This window comes from Gadus morhua, chromosome 16 (genome assembly GCF_902167405.1).
Source record: "Gadus morhua chromosome 16, gadMor3.0, whole genome shotgun sequence".
Classification (NCBI taxonomy): Eukaryota; Metazoa; Chordata; class Actinopteri; order Gadiformes; family Gadidae; genus Gadus; species Gadus morhua.
Genome location: NC_044063.1, coordinates 12,951,865 through 12,969,498, shown reverse-complemented (window position 1 = coordinate 12,969,498; position 17,634 = coordinate 12,951,865). Strand labels below are relative to the sequence as shown.

The window sequence follows — 17,634 nt, the reverse complement described above, 5'->3', positions numbered from 1 at the left end:
AGAGAGGGACGGGACATTTTTGGACTGCCTCATGTTAACTGTGCCAACTCATGAATTACAGTTTTTCTTAACCGCCGCCTAAATGATGCGTTGTCAGGTCATTCAATGTACTGTGTCGTCTGGACATTCACTTCCTGTACATCAGAACATACATTCATTATCGGTTAGTGTTTGAAAAAAATCAACAAACATAGAGAAGTAGCTAGCAAGTAATATACAGTTGTTAAGGAGAGAAACAGTCAAAATGGCCGCCTTCTGAATGCTTCCCCTGTCACTTCCATGTACAGCTCTTTGCCCGTGCAACAGTTCAGTTTTTTTTTCCCCACTTCGTGAAGCAAGTAGCCAAGTCCAGTATTTTGTAAAGATTGCTTTGAATTATGAATTAACATCCTAAATGAATTGTTTCCTTCTGCGTGACAACATATGTACAGTGCTTCTGTACCATTCCGCTGTTTCCGGTACAATGGATTAGTTTACAGTTTCTGAGCTCAAGTGTATTTTGTAACCCCAGAACTTTTTTCAGTTATAGTTTTGTTTGTAGTATTAGAATATACACAGTCAAAGCAGGTATCCCATTAAAATAGAAAACTAAATCTAAAAAACAAACCGAGAATAGTGCATTTTCTGCAGCATCCTTTTTTTTCTACTATGTCCTTGGCAGAGAAATAAACCATTAAACAAATAATCGTGGAGCACCTCACTCCTCGAAGAGACGAATATGACAAAGGCAAAGGAAAAGGCAGTTGATTCTTATGTTAAAATAACAAAGAGAAAAAGGCAAAAAAAGGCACATAGAGCTATGTGCCACTTTCACAAATGAGTCCATATTAGTTTAACACATAGTACACATACAACACGATTCGTCACCCTGTTCTAACCCTAGAAGCCCATCCTCTTTTACGCGAGTCCCCAAGTTACTTAGACGAGATCAAAGACTAGGCGTCGTCCTGGTCGTGACAGCGTTGTCACGGTGACGAGCTCAAACACAACCCAACCATCAAGCACTTTGAGACAATGTCCTCTAATGGTTTAAAGATTATGAGTTTCCATGCTTGGCATTAGATAATTCATCAGCAAAAAAAAAAAAAAAAAGTAAATATATTTATATATATGCAAGTTAAAGTTCAGCAAAGCTTCAAAAATGCGTGTCTGGAGTGTGGAGTTTGAAGGAAAACCGTTTTGCACCGCTTGTTAAATGTGTAAAAAGGTCGGGTACGTACAGTATACCGCAAGAGTTATAGAAACGCTGTATCTTACTTTGAGGTATATTTTGTGGTAAGGACCCTGTGTTAGATGCTGACACTATTTGTATTGTAGGAAAGGTAAGACGGAAGCCCCCTTGAAGGAGAACGCACCAGGTTTTAACAGTTCGCTGTATCACTGCAAACACCTAAAGATATGGACCCCCCGTAGATGGCTAGTGAGTGGATTGTTTGTTTGTTGTTGTGACCTATTCAACCAACACGTAGTTTATTACTGTAAGAGGGGACTTGATCCCCCCCCCCAACACCCACCCCTTGGCTTACTATTTTATGTACATTATATATTTCAGAGCATATTTTTATTCTCCAGGTGAAGCCCCCTCTTGTAGTCAGGGGGAAAACAAAGAAATGCAATCGTGTTTTTTTTGTTCGTTTTTTTTTTTGTCATGAACTACAAAAAATCCCAGTGACAGGTTTTTAATCCTTGAGGATTCAGCTTGGTGTTGTCACTGCTGTACACACTTTTTTTTTCGTAGCAGAGTAGTTTGGGAAAGAGAGTGAGAGAGAGAGAGAACGAGAGAGAACGAGAGAGAAAGAGAACGAGAGAGAGAGAGAGAGAGAGAGAGAGAGAGAGAGAGAGAGAGAGAGAGAGAGAGAGAGAGAGAGAGAGAGAGAGGGAGAGAGAGGGAGAGAGAGAGAGAGAGAGATCCAATAGGTCAGGCCTTGTTTTATTATTTTTTTAACTGTAGGTTCAGGGTAGAGTTCCATAATTCTGACCCTCGCAGTCTGTGCCGGCCAAAATGCCCGTCTGGTCCTCGTCAGAGCGCCTGCCCCGCAGCAGGGAGGTCAGGTAGAGATAGGGGCTTCTCCTGTGATGCTTTTTTTCCTTTTTGTGGACAGGGGGATCGTTGTCGCCCTCTAGTGGCGTCTGAGAGTTCTGCAGGGTCTGAGAAGGGGACACACCTGCAAAACAACCACAGCGGTTATAAAGAGGCAAGACCCGAAAGACCCAAAGAGAGGCAAACATGTGGGACAGGGTCCTGCCTAGCAGCCTCACTCATTCGGGATGGACCAGGAGAGGCATAGGATCGTCTCTCAGACAGAGGAGTGGCTTGCAAGATGAAAAGATATCTGTTCTCGGTAGTCCAAACTTTAAGTAACCGGATCCCGAAATCCCGAACCGAATCCAAGGTTAGCTTTCACACTGTGAAGTGATTGGTCGATATAAGAAACTCGTCTATTTTTAGCGACTAGGTACAGACTCAAACAGGGGGGGGGGGGCTACCAGAGCACACCCGTCAGCCTCTCTTCACAGCAGAGTAGAGCCCTTATACTTCAATATATATATTTATTTTAATTTACATGGCAGAATTAGCAGAGGCGGCACGGTAAACACATTGAGGGGGCCGTTGCCACCCAGGCCCCGCCCTTTGCCACGCCCCTGCTGCCCAGCTCTGATTGGACCTCACGGACGCTGCTGACCTGTTCTCCTTCGAGAAGTGGTGTTGTTATTGTTGTTGGCCGCCTCTCCCTTGGCTTTAATGATACACTGGTGCAGAAGCTCTTGTAAATTCTCAGACCCGGCAGAATCCCCAGACGCCCCTAGAGGTTCCCTAGGGAGAGGGAGAGACAGGGACACACCGACCGCGCACTGGTGTTAAAACCCAGCGGCTAGGCTAACCGCTACCCTCTCCGACTGCCGGGACAGACGGACGCTGAGTGTATTCCAACATGGCCGACAAGGTGCGGCGGGTTAAGGCAGGATGTTGTTATGACTTGTAATAAGCGCCGTCACTACAGACGTTTATTCCATTTCTACCTGTATTAGTAGGCAATAGATCGTTTAGACAGAAAGAAAGAAGGCAGGGTGTAGAAATATAGACAGTCACTTTCTTGAAAAACTAATATAATTAAGTCCCAATCCAGAATTTTGATGAAATTGAGAATTGAGGAAGGGTTTCCTAAAAAGATAAAATATATTGGAATAAATATCATGATTTATTGTCTTTGCGATTGAAATTAAATGCTGTTGGATTAGATTTTAACTTGATCATTTGTATAGCATGAGCATATTATAATATGCAGGTTATCATCCAAATCAAATGCTAGATTGGGCCTTTAATTATGGGATGTCTCCATCTGTATAAAACCCATAGAATGAAAACAATCCGAGTCAATGAGACATTTACACACAGCTCCATGTTTAGCTCACCAGTCGCAGTAGCTGCACTCGTATTAAATGTGAAGTATGTTTTGTTACTATTTCCATTGTATGGGTGTTACATAATTTCCTTTACATTGATTAAAAGATGAGTAATGTTTAATCAGGAAAAAAAATTAGATCTAGATGAACTACATGACAGTTGCAACTTTGTAATCTTAATGGACGGTCGGTTTTAAGAAATACTTTTACCTCATACCGAATACTTGTGTTTTTGCCGTCCGTCTCTTAAAGAACATGTAATAAATCAAAAAAGTCAACATATTCAAGATTCAGGTCTTAGAAGCTCTAAGATCGACCAGTGTGCCTTTCAAACACACCGAGCAGAAGAGCCTCAAAACGTGACTTAACCTTTCCTTAAGTCAAGTTTCATCCTATTTCCTAGTGTGGGAAACATTTCAAAAGGCACAGAAAGCTTAAGAGACGCAGTCCGTTCTGTGTCACTGTGGAGAGAACCATATCACAACCATTAGCAGAGAGAGGGAGAGACGGGGAGAGAGAGAGTGGGGGAGAGAGAAAAGAGAGACAAAATCTTAGGAATTGAGATAACAGTCCTAGCCAAAGGAGAGATGGGGGTCTCTGTCATCACAGACGACGCTGTGTGCAGTGGCCACGCGTTGTCCAAACACTAAACGTTTTCTCTTGGTTTCTCAACAGACATGGACACTGTACAGCACACTTCCAAAGACATGAACACTGCGTACAGAGGCTTCACCATGCCGACGGGAAGAGATGGCACGAGGAGGGGTATGGCTGTTAGAGAACAGTCACATGACAGGAAGAAGGAAATGGCCTTTTTCAAAAAACAGTCACATGACAGAAAAAAAACGAAAAGCACTTGGAAGACGACAACATGTGACGGAGAATTAATTCTGAGGACTATTGTTATTTGGTTCTGGTTGTAGAGAGAAGAGATATATATATATATATATAAATTTAAAGAACGCATGCATGGCATTTTGCACATGGAACACAACTTTAAAGGGGAACACTCCAGTCTATCGGTCGTCAACGGGTCCTCTATTGATTCAAGTTTGGGTTCATTTTTTCGTAATCAAGGGAAACAGGTGTGTTCCTCAGTAAAAAAAAAAGTGAAATACTCCTCCTTAATCGACGAAACAATAACAAATCAAAATACTCCTCCTATGAATCGCAATATGCGAAAGATCCTTCAGAGAAATGCGCCCATCCCCTCCCCAAACACAGGGGGCGTGGTTTGGCCCTTTGGAAGGTAGGGGTGGGGGGGTGGGGGGGGGGGGCAGCTTGTCTCATTACGATCTCATTACCGTTAAACATTAAAACACTAGGCACTTGAATCATCCGCCTACAGAGGCCTTCAGCCCAAAGTGGTTCCCCTTTAAAGGAGAGAGAGAAAGAGAGAAAGAGAGAGAGAGAGAGAGAGAGAGAGAGAGAGAGAGAGAGAGAGAGAGAGAGAGAGAGAGAGAGAGAGAGAGAGAGAGAGAGAGAGAGAGAGAGAGAGAGAGAGAGAGAGAGAGAGAGAGAGAGAGAGAGAGAGAGAGAGAGAGAGAGACTGGAGCCAGCCCCCTTCCGAGCCCTTTCCCTCTCAGACATGGGTCCAACCCTTACCTATTGCGGCGTAGAGGGCCTGGTCACAACAACGCTGCCCAGATAGCTGAGATCAATCAAAAACAAATGAGGTAAGTCCCTTACCCTGGATGAAGGAAGCAGCAGCACACCTTACAGGAGGTCAGGGGTCTAAGGCCTGGGGCGCTGGAGGAGGAGTCCTCCGCCCGGCCACGCCCTGTCCTTCCCTGACCCGCCCCAGCCCCGCCCAACCCCCCACCCAGGGCTTAGGCTGCTTCTTTCAAAGAAGGAATGGGGGGGATGGGGGTGTGGGTGGGGGTCGGGTGGATGTAAAAGGGGCAACAGAAGGATGCGTTGAAATAAAAGTATACAGTAGGCATTATGGGGTGCAAATTGTATATGCGCCTCAGGTAGAATTGAATGCAATCACAAGAATTATGCGTAAAGCTTTGAGAGGGAGGACTTTTAATCCTGTAATGTGTTGTGACTAGTTCACGCAAATGTAGTAATGGCATCAGGGGAATTGTAGGGAAGGACAAACAGCCGAATATATACCTAATTTAGAAATTACGTTTGGAAGTTTATTGCCGAATTTCGACAAATTAATGAATCAAAAATTTAGAGCTTATATAATGTAATGTAGTAATTTGCTTATTGCCCATTCAAAAATCTACAGTTTACACTAGATTTCCAAAATGTGTGCGTAATGCAATTACATGCTTTCAGCATATTCATATCAAATATGCATCATTGTTTAGCGTTCCTTAGACTGCAAAGGAAAGAAAATATCCCCCTATTTGAGTAGCTCTGTGTTAAATCAAAAAGGGGAAGGGGGGGGAGAGACGTGGCGGCTGAACCGGGACGTCCTAGTGTGACGCGCCCTCTACGGGCCTCCTCTCTGGGGGGAGCGGATCACCTACCCTGAGGCGGATAACTGGAGCTGTGAGGGCTCGGAGGGCAGCATCTCCTCCTCCGACCTCCTCTGGGACGGCCTCTGCCCGAACACGTCCCTACCCTCGGCAGGCGGGGAGGGGGACTGGGAGGGGTAGCTGGCGGCGGTGGAGGCGTACGACATGTGGGTGCCGCGGTAGCCCGTGCCGGGCGGACGTGCGCCCTGCGTGGGGGAGGTGGTGGGGGAGGACCTCCGGGAGAAGCTGACGGAGGCCGAGGGCCGCAGGGTGATCTCGGGCATCTCCAGCGAGCGCGAGGTGCGCAGGATGCTCGGCCGGGGCGGCGGCCGCACCAGGATGTCTGGGGAGCCCGGCTGGGTGCTCAGCGGGCTCTGGGACAGCGGCGAGAGGCGGGACGGCTGGAGCACCAGCGGTGGCAGGCTGGGGTCGGCCCGCCGCAAGGCCCTGGGGCTGAGCCACGACTGCGGGCTGCTGCTGGGAGCCGTGCTGGGGCTCCCAGCGCGCGCCACCGGGTCGGGGTAAGGCAACACTGGTACGCCCACACCGTGGGACGTGTGTCTGAGCTGGCCCAGACTCTGGGCCTGTTGCATAGCTAAGCGCCTCACCGGGGGCCCCGGGGGCCGGTCTCGGCCCTGGGGGGCCGAGGGCACCTCCAGCTGCAGGAGTCCGGGGCTGGAGGGGTCCGACATGGGCGGGAGGTGCAGGCGGCTGGGGGGCAGCGAGTGAGGCGGGTAAGGGGGCGGGTCTGGGAGGTCCTGGGGGTGATGCAGGGGATGGTGCGGCGGGTAGATGAAGCGAGGACCCTCTAGACCCAGGAAGGGGAACTCATGAGGCTGCCAGCTCTCGGGCGAGCGGGGCACGGGGCTGTGCGTGAGGGAGAGCGAGTGGCCGGAGGCGGTGTACTGATGGTGCTCCATGTCCCCGCTCTCCTCCGGGATGGAGGGGTAGCCGAACGGCCCCCCGTCGGCGGTGCCCGGGGGGGAGGACAGCGCCGAGCTGCGGGGGCTGATGTCGGGCATGTAGAACGGCGGCGGGATCCCTGATTCGCCGCGGCTGCCGAGGTACCCGTAGAACGGGCCCTGCGGGAAGCCCCGGTAGCGGGAGGCCGGCGCCTGCCCCGAAGCGTGCAGCGTGCCGCCCTCCGCGAAGCTCATACCTTCCATGGCGCGGTGCAGGCGGGGGCTGTAGTTGGGGGGCTGCGTGGACTCCAGGCTGGAGGAGGTGGGGGACAGCTGGGGCCGCAGCGTGGGCATGATGGGGGGCAGGGGCCCCGGGTCGAAGTCGTTCTCCTCGTCCGACTGCCGGAACTCGGGGTACATGTCGGACTCCTCGGCGAAGGGGAAGCCCTGGATGCGGCGCGCCGGCGGGCTGGCGTCCATGATGAAGCGGCCGTCGGGCCCGCGGCTGATGAGCTCGATGGGCGTGGTCACCTCCGCCTCGTGCTTGGACACGCTGTACTTCTTGCTGGCGATGGCGCGCTTGGTCTTCTTGTAGAAGGACAGCTCCTTGTCCTTCTCGCGCAGCGGGCTGGGCAGCTTGCGCACGTAGAGGCCCGGCCCGTGGGAGCTGTCCGAGGAGAGGGACCGCGGCCTGGACGGGGGGGAGCTCTCGGGACTGATCTTTCCTGAGGAGAGCCTGGAGAGAGGGGGGAGGGGGGGGGGGGGGACACACGGGAAACACACGCCACTGCGGCGTTAACACGTCAAAGCGCCTAGCCACACGTCAACGTGGTCGAGTGAGACCGACACTACGGACAACGGGGCGTAAAACGGCCGACACAAGCAAAGTAAAACAGTGCGGAGCGACGTTCCGGAAGCTGGACAGATGAGGCCAAACACCAAAGCCATGATGACAGCACACCCAGTCAGCCACGATGAACGGCACAATGAGGATGACTCGCGGCGGCATCAGCATCCAGCGCGAACACTGCAGCTAATGAGCCAAGCCGAAAAGGGGATGGGATGAGAGGGGGAGAACCGTCTATGCAACCATGACAACCGCCTCACAGATCTCCGATTCCCCATCCCGACTTGCTTTTCATTTTTTTTCACCAAGGCCTATTTGCATATGCTGCACAAAACGCTGATGTGAGCGAAGAGCCATGACAGGACCGCTAACCAGGCCTCTGTGCAATCATCACTCCCACAAACCAGGAGCAGCCAAATCTCCTTACTCATTATCTTAATCTGCCGCCGAATGGAATAAGAGAGCTCAGACATTTACACAGAGTGCCTTTACCCACTACTGTACATGCAGCTTAGCCGACGCCTATTCAAGCCATCGTACAGGGCATGCAAATAGGCCAGTGGTGCACTAAAGCAAACACTCATTGTTGCAACTCCATTGTTTTTCCTATGCGATGCATAAACCATGCAGCCAATGCAGCCAGTGCAGTGCAGCACACGTTCTGGGTTTTATGGTGCGGGAGGGATGGGGAGTGGGGGGTAGGGGGGGGGGGGGGGGGGCACTCACAGGGGGCTGGCTGGTGGGGGCAAGTAACTGCTCCTGGCAGGCTCATCCCAGCAGGGTTCTACCCCTGGCAAGGGAGTGAGAGGAGGCCTGCGAGGGGACACAAACAACACGGCCCTGGTACGTAAGACTTCCCTTTTTTGGTTTTCTGTTTGTTTATCGGTACAAGTATGGGAATGCTTGACAAGACAGACTGAGCAAACAGTCTTTAGAATAACAATCCGGTCCAAAGAATGGCTGAAATCTATTATCTATGCAGCTTTTAAATGCAGTTTTTCTTATAAACTAATCGAGAGTTAGTTAGAAGAAGCGACTAAATGGTTTGGTTTTTCGGAAATGGTGCTTTAACACGGAAACACGTAGGACACAGAGAAAGGTTTTTTTTGGAAAAGGTTGACATTCGAATGCAGTCATACAGAGTACAGGATTGGTTTTGAACACAGACAGACACACGGACAGCGCTGGTATTGTACGGTCAATGTGCGACTTCAGTGCTAAATTAAAAATAGCCACTTTCAAACACTGCAAGAACCATGCAGAAGGCAGACAGCTTTAAAGGGTAAAGAATACAGATGAATCAAAGATCGATACGTGGACTGCAGCATTGGCACTCAGGATAATGTGGTTGAAATGCTGACTCGGCTCAGCCAGATTGTAACCCCTCTTGGGATCCACCAGAGGTCGCTATTATACACATTCCTTTCATCCTTTTACCGATAACCTTTTAAGGTTTTATTTTCAATGTTTTCCTTCATCTAGAATCCAACTCCTTGAACTTGTTAGAAATGGTTCGCTTTATTTACAGACTTTATCCTCACAGCGATTTGTTTACGAGGGAGAAAAACTGTTGGTGAACTGAACTGCAAGTTGGGTCTTTGGTGGCTACACCGAAACCTGTTGCTTTTGTATCGCTTTTTAGCTTTACTTTTCAGTTTTTTTGACGTTCAAAACGTCTCTCATGTGAAGCAAGGCGAGTCGCGTGCCTGAGAAATGTTACAACATTGAATTACAAAGCCCTCAAAGCTTGACTCGACTGGAACTGTCCAGATCTGTCCCGTCAACTCTTCAAGTTCAGGTGTGAGTGCTAATAACCAATCAGGTGGTCCAGAATTAAAGAACCCCATTTCTCCTCCAATCGTCTTCATTTATCGTCATCTCCCCTTCATTCTCCACGGTGACACTGAACAAGCACAATGTGAGCTACCTCTAGCGGATGAGCTGTGCGCGGTGGCTGGCAGTCGCTACTTACGGTGACTCGATGCTTTTCCTGAAGTGTGTCACGGACAAAGGCGGGTCTACGGGGGAAAAAGACAGGAAACAGGAAACAAACAAACGAAGCACAACAACAAGAGATCAAACTCGGTATCTCGTCCACGGGGGGGGGGAGGGGGGAGCTGGAGTGGTGTTAAAATGGCGGCGTGCGCGTAATACTCGGTGTATCTACCAGTGTGCATCCGACCTGGTTTACGCTTCAGCTTGCGGCGGTGCTGCTTGTTGACGAAGCACGCGGCTAGCGTGCTAAAGAGCACCGCCGCGGCCAGGAAGCAGATGGTGGCGACAACGCCAGCGACCACGGGCCGAGCCAGACCATCGTCCACCGTCTCCGCGGGGGCGTACAGGTCTGGATGGGTGGGGGGGGTGGGAACGTTAGGAACCATGTGGTGTGTTTGAGGCGTTACAGTGTTCTAAGGGAATATACAGAATGTTTTTCCTTCTAGGTTTTGACTCTAAAACGCTTAAACTTGAGTTCAAAAATCTAAAAATGTACCTTCATCGTAATTGATTATCATTGTCAAAGCATTAATACCGTAATATGTTTATATTACTGTTTAGTCATTTTAGCAGAGGCTGATACACTAAATGACTTTCATTGAACATTCAGGGGACAGAGATGTCGTGGCAGAGGACGTTAGATTTCTAACCCACAACCCTTCGTCTGGGAGGCCCACCCCCTAACCACAACGACATTGTGATAGGGCAATACTGACCGGTGCTGGACACGCCCACCACGTTGGAGCTCTCGCTGATGAGGTCATCCATGACCGCCATAACCCGAAACTCATACCAGGACTCCTGGACAGCAACACACACCAAACAAACAAACAAAAGACAGGCATTGGATGAAATAATGAGCGCAGTATGACCACAACTCTGAGGTGTAGGCTCTTGTGATTCTCAGCGTTGTGTTTGTAACATGTTGAGAGTTTTGCCTGTGCGTCAATTTAGGTCTACAATATTTGCAACATATTCTACGAACGTACTATAGATTTAGTGCTACGATCATATAGGAGCATACTATGGGCTTTCGTTATGCAATGCAAAAACTGCGAGACAACCAAACCGGGTTACTTGTTTTGCATAATAGCCTCTATCTGTACACGTTTTATTGTGCATATGTTATTGCGCTTGCACATCAATCTCACAAACATAAACATGTGGTTGGCTGTGGAAGGCAGAGGTTTCTAATTGGACCACTTAAGTAAACGTTTTATCATTGGTTGTTGGTTGTGGCGGCACCTTAAAGGTCCCATGTCATGCCACCAGGTGTGAGTGTGATTAGCCTTACAAGCCGTTTTGAAAATATGCCCCTTATGACATCACAAGTGGGCGTGTGTATCTAGATGTATGACGGATAGATGACCAACGTTTGCTACAGTCCACTGGGTAGGCTGGTGGACTGATCAATCCAGCACACATCTAGGTGGACACGCCAAGGGGCAGATTTTTAAAACGGCTTGTAAGGCTTAATCCCACCCACACCTGGGGATGTAATATGTCCCCTTTTAGACGTTTACAGTGACGCCCGGTGAGTGCAAACACACAAAGCTCCCTGTTCGGACCCCCGCCCACCTGAATAAGGTCGCGGGCGATGAGCTCGGTCTCGGTGGCGGGGATCAGGTCCTCCAGCACCTCCCAGCGCTCGCCCAGCCGGAACTCCACGATGTAGCGGTCCACAGGGGACGAGTGGTTGGCGGGCGGCAGCCAGGTGAGCAGCACCCCGTGCTGGGTACGGTTGGCGGTGAGGCACCGTGGTGGCGTGAGGAGAACCAGGGGCTCCGGGGTGCTCAGCGGGGAGCCTGCGATGGGACGGGGGGACAGGAGGGTAAAGAGATGATTATGGTCCCACCGTTCCCGCAACGCAGGGACCACTTAGACGCCTCAACGCAGTCTTGAACCTTTATGGTTCTGCGTCAGGTTTTAGTAAGCAGACCAATCACAGCCCTTGCTGCTGCGTCACCTCGACGGAAGGTTTTGGGAGGCGCACGTCAGGCCCTTGCGGTGGACGCAAGGAGGGTCCGCGAGGACGTTAGGGGTTCGTAACCCCCTTGCGTTGCGTGAACGTGGGCCTCATAATCAGCCCTTTAGGAACACACACTGAACAAGGGGGGGTTTGGTTCAGTGCGTTTGAGGTTTAATGCCGCTCGTGGGAATGCACAGCTCCAGGAGAAAGAGGGATGGTGCCGTTTAGAAGACGCATATTAGGAAATACGATGGACGATATTTCACGATTTCTGATTTCGAATCTCAGGAATATACGATTTCTGAAATCCCATAGCCTCGATTTGGAGATCAGAAATCGGGAATAGTCTTCCATCTTATTTCCTAATATGCGATTTCTGATCTAGAATCCCGATCAGAATAGCGCTCTGGTAACATGTTTCATGATGGAGGAAGAGCAGAAGAAGAAGGATCCTCTTCTGCCTCTTACTCAAAACATCAACAATGGTAACATATGCTCTGTCAATCACAGTTAGAGATCCAACATGAGGAGAGAAGCATCACGAGCCACCGTCCCCATCGAAGAAGGAAACACATTAGCTGACGACGTCATATAGTCTTATGATTCTTTCCTAACACGATTTCTGGAACGGAAAGTACTTTTTCTGTTATGTAACTTATTTACCATAATGACACGGTTACGCAATGTATTCGTGAGGAACAAATGTATCGTAAAAAATGACATATGTGGATAAAATATCATGTTTATGGTCAAAATATTATCATCATAATCATCTCCATTATCCAGACTACCATTATCTTTACTAGTAGTACCAGTAGGGGTATTATTAGTAGTTGCAGCAGTGATAGCACTAGCATTAGTAAGACTCGTAGTTGTTGAAGTAGTGTGTCCATCATTTGATAAGAACACACGTAGTAGCCAATTACCTTCCCTTTATTATGTATTTGATGAGCATCGCCTTTATTTCTGTAGCAGCAACATGGAATAAATCTTTCTACATGTTTATCAGCTGCACTGAATCACTAGAGGGCGCTATAGCCCACAGTCCAACCATCTGGTGATCGTCCAAATCCCAGGAGTCGTTAAAACCGGAAACTCATTAAAAACTAAAGCGCCATAAACCCTGGCTAGAGACCGGCGGCTGCTGACCCTGCGGTGACCCTGAGGTCACGACCCCGGCTGGAACCCACCTGCGGTGTTGACTGTCACCACCTCGCTGAAGGGCCCGGTGCCCAGCTTGTTCTGGGCCAACACGCTGAACTGGTACTCAGTCCTGGTCTCCAGCCCCGTCACCACCAGCCAGATCCCGGAGCCCGACACCGGCATGGAGTGCCAGTCGTGGGGCCCGAAGTCGATCCTCTTGGACCTGCGGAGCCAGGAGCAGAGACAGAGGGGAGAGAGGTCAGCCAATACTGCTGGAGCCGTCCATCTCACTGTCCATCTAGATGTGAAAAACCAGCTATCCATCAATCTAGACTGGACAAACTAGTTATTCATCCATCTAGACTAGTCAAACTAGCTATCCATCAATCTAGACACATTAAACTAGCTATCCATCCATCTACACTGGACAAACTAGCTATTCATCCATCTAGACTAGACTAACTAGCTATCCATCCATCTAGACTAAACAAACTAGCTCTCCATCCATCTAGACTAGATAAACTAGCTATCCATCCATCTAGACTAGACAAACTAGTTTTCCATCCATATAGACTTGACAAACTAGCTAGCCGTCTATCTAGACTAGACAAACTAGCTATCCATCCATCTAGACTACTTTAACTAGCTATCCATCCATCTAGACTAGTCAAACTAGCTATCCATCAATCTAGGCTTGACAAACTAGCTATCCATCCATCTAGACTAGACAAACTAGCTATCCAACCATCTAGACTAGACAAACTAACTATCCATCTATCTAGACGAGTCAAACTAGCTATCCATCCATCTAGACTATACACATTAGCTATCCATCCATCTAGACTAGTCAAACTAGCTATCCATTCATCTAGGCTAGTCAAACATTATATGTATATATATGTATCCACCATCCATCTATCTATCCAATCATCTAGACTAGTCAAACATAAGTTTATATATTTATGTATCCATCATCCATCTGTCCATGCTGACTCATCAAAGAAAGATAACTTACATGTCTGTCGGTCTGTCTGTCTGTCTGTCTGTCTGTCTGTCTGTCTGTCTGTCTGTCTGTCTGTCTGTCTGTCTGCCTGCCTGCCTGCCTGCCTGCCTGCCTGCCTGCCTGTCTGTCTGTCTGTCTGTCTGTCTGTCTGTCTGTCTGTCTGTCTGTCTGTCTGTCTGTCTGTCTGTCTACCTGCCTGCCTACATATCTTTATATATAAATCTATCTAGCTATAGTTCTAGAAGAGAGTGGGAGATGGTTTACAGTCTGCTGTGGCCTGTGAGTATAATGAATAATAAGCCAAGCACAACCAGAAGAGACAAAGGGTTCCAGTTGTTATAAAACAATATATACCACACGTAGCCAGCCGGCACTCGAGCACAGAGCAGCTCCCCCGCTCTCCACTGCAGTGAGATAGTATCTGTTCTCCCTGCTCGCCGTAAAAAGTGTTCTGGCAGGTAATGATCACAGTTAACTGGGTAATTAGATAGCTCTGATCAACACATTCATAACCGCGGACCCCTGGCGCCGCGCAGCTCGGCTTCTAGTTTGCTTGTTTCTGCTGAGAACGCAATCATCTCTGCCCGAGAGTGTCAAGAGTAACTCTCACACATCTCTTTATAAACACTAACTTCACCGGACTCGGGGTGACTCTCCCTCCTCACGGTGGGGGTGCTCGAAGCGCCTGGTGCTTCATCGTGTTTCCCCCGGCGTGAAATACACCCCAGCTAACCGAATAAACGCAAATATTCACGTTAATACCCCAGCCGCGTCTAAACATGTACGCCACGGATGAAGAACGCGCTGTGCTCTACCTCGCGGCGTCAACAGCGGCTGGGGGGGATTTTTACGACTGTGTCACTGCACCCCTTCCCCCTCGTCCCGAACTACACCAAGCTGGAGTCCAAGGAGAACGTCCTGCTCTGGGACGTTACTCACACTGGGCCGTATCACGCGGAGAACGTTGGGGGGGGGGGGGGGGGATCGAGAGGTACTCACACTTGGCCATACCACAGGGAGAACGTCCCACTCAGCGGGGGGAACCAGCTACGCACACTGGACCGTACAACACAGAGAACGTCTTTGGGGGGGAGGGGGGGGGGGGGGGAACTAGCTACTCACACTGGGCCGTACCACACGGAGAACGTCTGCTCGAAGCCCCCGTCGTAGCCGGGCTCCCAGGACACGTTGGCGGAGGTGATGGATGGCAGGACGTGGATGTTGCCCGGAGCGTGGGGGCTGGTGCCTGGGGGGGGGGAAACAAACATCAGGAGGAACACTTCTGGTCCCCGTGTCTTGGTGCGGTGCATCACCTTGTCATGTGCCTCTACTCCCTACACTCCCTACACTCCCTGCGCTCTCGAAATGCATTGTGGGTCTGTCCGTTCTGTCGCCTCCGTTAAATCCGTCAAAAAGTTGACAAATGTTCAACTTTTCAGGCAGCGACGGATTAGTCGGCCAATAAGATTGCGGTTATGCAAATACATTCCTTGCGACTACTGGATCCATTTTGCAATAACAAGCAGGAAGAAGCAGGAAAAATCGGTGTAATATTTTTTTAAAGAAATGTGGAATCGATAGGATGTTTTTTAGACACCTGATCTTTTGTGTTTATATCCACACATCGGCTTTGTTAGCGGGAAGCGATTTGATTGGCCGCAGGCTGCGTCTACAAAGACTAGTCCCCAATACGTCAGACACGCCCTCGGTCATCCGTCGACGGACGCATGCAGTGTGAATGTAAGGTAAGCCCTGTGTGTTAAAATTTGATGCTTGAGGAAAGACTAATACTGATTGTTATGATTAAAGGGGAGGGATAGTCTACTTGTTATGGGGGGTTAGGTAGGGGGATTTGTCTAGGAGCCAAAAGGTACTGGGTTTGATCCCGGGAGTCCACATCCCCGTACCTGGGGGATTCTTTAGCAGGTTGCCATTACAACCCCCCCTCCCCCCCACCCTTTCCCTTAATGAAACTGATCTGTATTCATGGTCACGAGTCGCTTTGGATAAACAACTTAATGGTAACAGTAAGTTATTAATAATGCATAGACGCGCAAAAACAAAGTATTTCCGGTAAATTACAGAAAAGTATTTTAAAATTATGAGCGTGCATCAAACCAAACCATCCCTTGAAAAAAGACTTCAGACGATGCAGTCCTCAAAATAAACCCCGCGTTTTCAACCTCAAGATCAAGTCCATAAAGGTGAGTCAGAGGAACAAGCGGCCATTACGACCGGCGTTCCAGATCTGCTGATTCATCCCGGTGTGTGTGTGATTAACGCCGGAGCACCGCTCCGCACCGCCGGCCAACCAGACAAGGTCAAGGACAGCAGCATCGCCGCGGTGGGGCCCGCCCTGGCCCCGACCGCGCTCCTGTCTGCCCCGGCACAGCTGCGCCGGTGTGACCCGCAGCCAGCCCCTCCACCTCCCTCCTTAAGGTGGAGAGGTGGAGGAGTGGAGGAGCCCGAGCCGCGGTGTGCCTGGAGGAACCACAGCTGCTGGTTGCAGTGCCGCCGCCCAACTGACACTTAGGAACTCGGCAACGGTTGCCGGGGGGAGGGGGAGGGTGGTTGCCAGGGGGGGGGGGGGGGGGGGGGTCAGGAACAGCTGGGGTGTGAAGACCCCCTCCCCCCGTGTGTCTTGAGCTCCGTGGCACGGTTTGCCCCCTCACCTGCTCCCGCTGTCCAGGGATTATAATCAAGGCTACACCAGGCGCCATTTTGACTCCTTGTTTCCCATGTATGTACATTAGCTACTTCGGTTTAAGATGAGGTTTAATGTAGGCTGCTAAACCACGTCTTATTCCTGTTTGTGCTTTCCTATCGCCAATAAAGACTTCCGATGTACTCGTTTGCGAGCTAGAAGCAAACAGAGCATCATAAAAATGACCCTAAAAAAGATCCTCTTGAAAAGTGTATCAGAAAAAATTGTTTTGAAGCCCAGCAATCTCACTGATTCCAGAAGATGTGTGTGTGGAGTGGTCGGAACACACCCTCCGCTTTCATATCCACCGCTCAGACGCTCAAATCCCCTGGGTTAAGATGTGCTGAGTGGCTTCATACGCAGAGGAAGTGCGATCATGTTTAACACTGAGGGAACGACACCCCTGCTTTACCGTTGGAAGTGCAGCCATAAAGGATAACACAGTCAGGCTCTCACCCCGGTCTTATCTATCACATATTGGGAAAACCATAAATATCAAAGCCAAGCAGCAAAACTAAGATACCTTGGTTTGAGCTTTGTTTTGTCTAAATCAAGCAGCAGCTCTAGCAGGGGACCTCAGACTTCCCTTTCCCGGGACACATTGACCAGCTCTGACGGGAGGATTCCGAGGCCTTCCTAGGCCAGTGTTGAGATATAATCTCTCCACTTTGTCCTGGTTCTTCCCCGAAGTCACCTCCCCACTGGACCTGCTTTGTACACCCAGGGAGGCACCTAGTGGGCATCTTTGCCAGAGGCCCGAGCCGACTCCTATTCTACAAACCTGAGCTCCTCTTCCCTCTAGGGGTGGCGTATAACATAGTGCCGTGCCATCATTTTTCGGACTGGGATCTGGGCAGGGCTATGGATGTAATGACCAGCGATCGACCGATATATCGGCCGACATTTTATATATATTTTTTCCCCACAAGACAGTTCAATGAATGTTCCTTTAGTAAATATTGAGACTTGTAACATTTGTTATCATCATTGTGTCATTTTTCATGATGGGGGAGGGTGGGGGATATCGGCTCAAATATCGGCTCAAGAAAATCGGCATCGGCGTATCGGTCATCGGCTATGGCTGATGAAAAGAAATCGGCATCGGCATTGGCCCTAAAAAAATGACCTCAGGTGAGACGGGATTGGCCGTTTCCCTACCGATGACGAGCAGTCGCGTGCTGGCAGTGATGCTGGT

The 17,634-nt window shown here is 49.6% G+C and overlaps 1 protein-coding gene across 5 annotated transcripts in view; it reads right to left on the bottom strand.

Moving 5' to 3' along the window:
- Nucleotides 1-1,874: 1,874 nt before the first annotated feature.
- The window catches only part of igsf9ba (immunoglobulin superfamily, member 9Ba), a 56,750-nt gene continuing 40,990 nt past the window's right edge, over nt 1,875-17,634 (bottom strand). The window contains exons 11-21 of one of the 5 annotated variants that reach the window (XM_030382042.1): nt 17,598-17,634; nt 14,858-14,981; nt 12,780-12,955; nt 11,199-11,425; nt 10,337-10,421; nt 9,793-9,969; nt 9,598-9,643; nt 8,352-8,438; nt 5,889-7,514; nt 5,011-5,056; nt 2,730-2,815 (exon numbers count right to left, since the gene is read on the bottom strand). The exon at nt 17,598-17,634 is cut by the window's right edge and continues 114 nt beyond it. In XM_030382042.1, the coding sequence (XP_030237902.1) occupies nt 5,011-5,056; nt 5,889-7,514; nt 8,352-8,438; nt 9,598-9,643; nt 9,793-9,969; nt 10,337-10,421; nt 11,199-11,425; nt 12,780-12,955; nt 14,858-14,981; nt 17,598-17,634 (2,631 nt within the window). In that variant the 3' untranslated portion in view covers nt 2,730-2,815. Of the gene's footprint in view, nt 2,166-2,684; nt 2,816-5,010; nt 5,057-5,888; nt 7,515-8,351; nt 8,439-9,597; nt 9,644-9,792; nt 9,970-10,336; nt 10,422-11,198; nt 11,426-12,779; nt 12,956-14,857; nt 14,982-17,597 lie in introns of those variants that run through there. The other 4 variants (XM_030382043.1, XM_030382046.1, XM_030382044.1 and 1 more) reach the window with 4 other exon arrangements.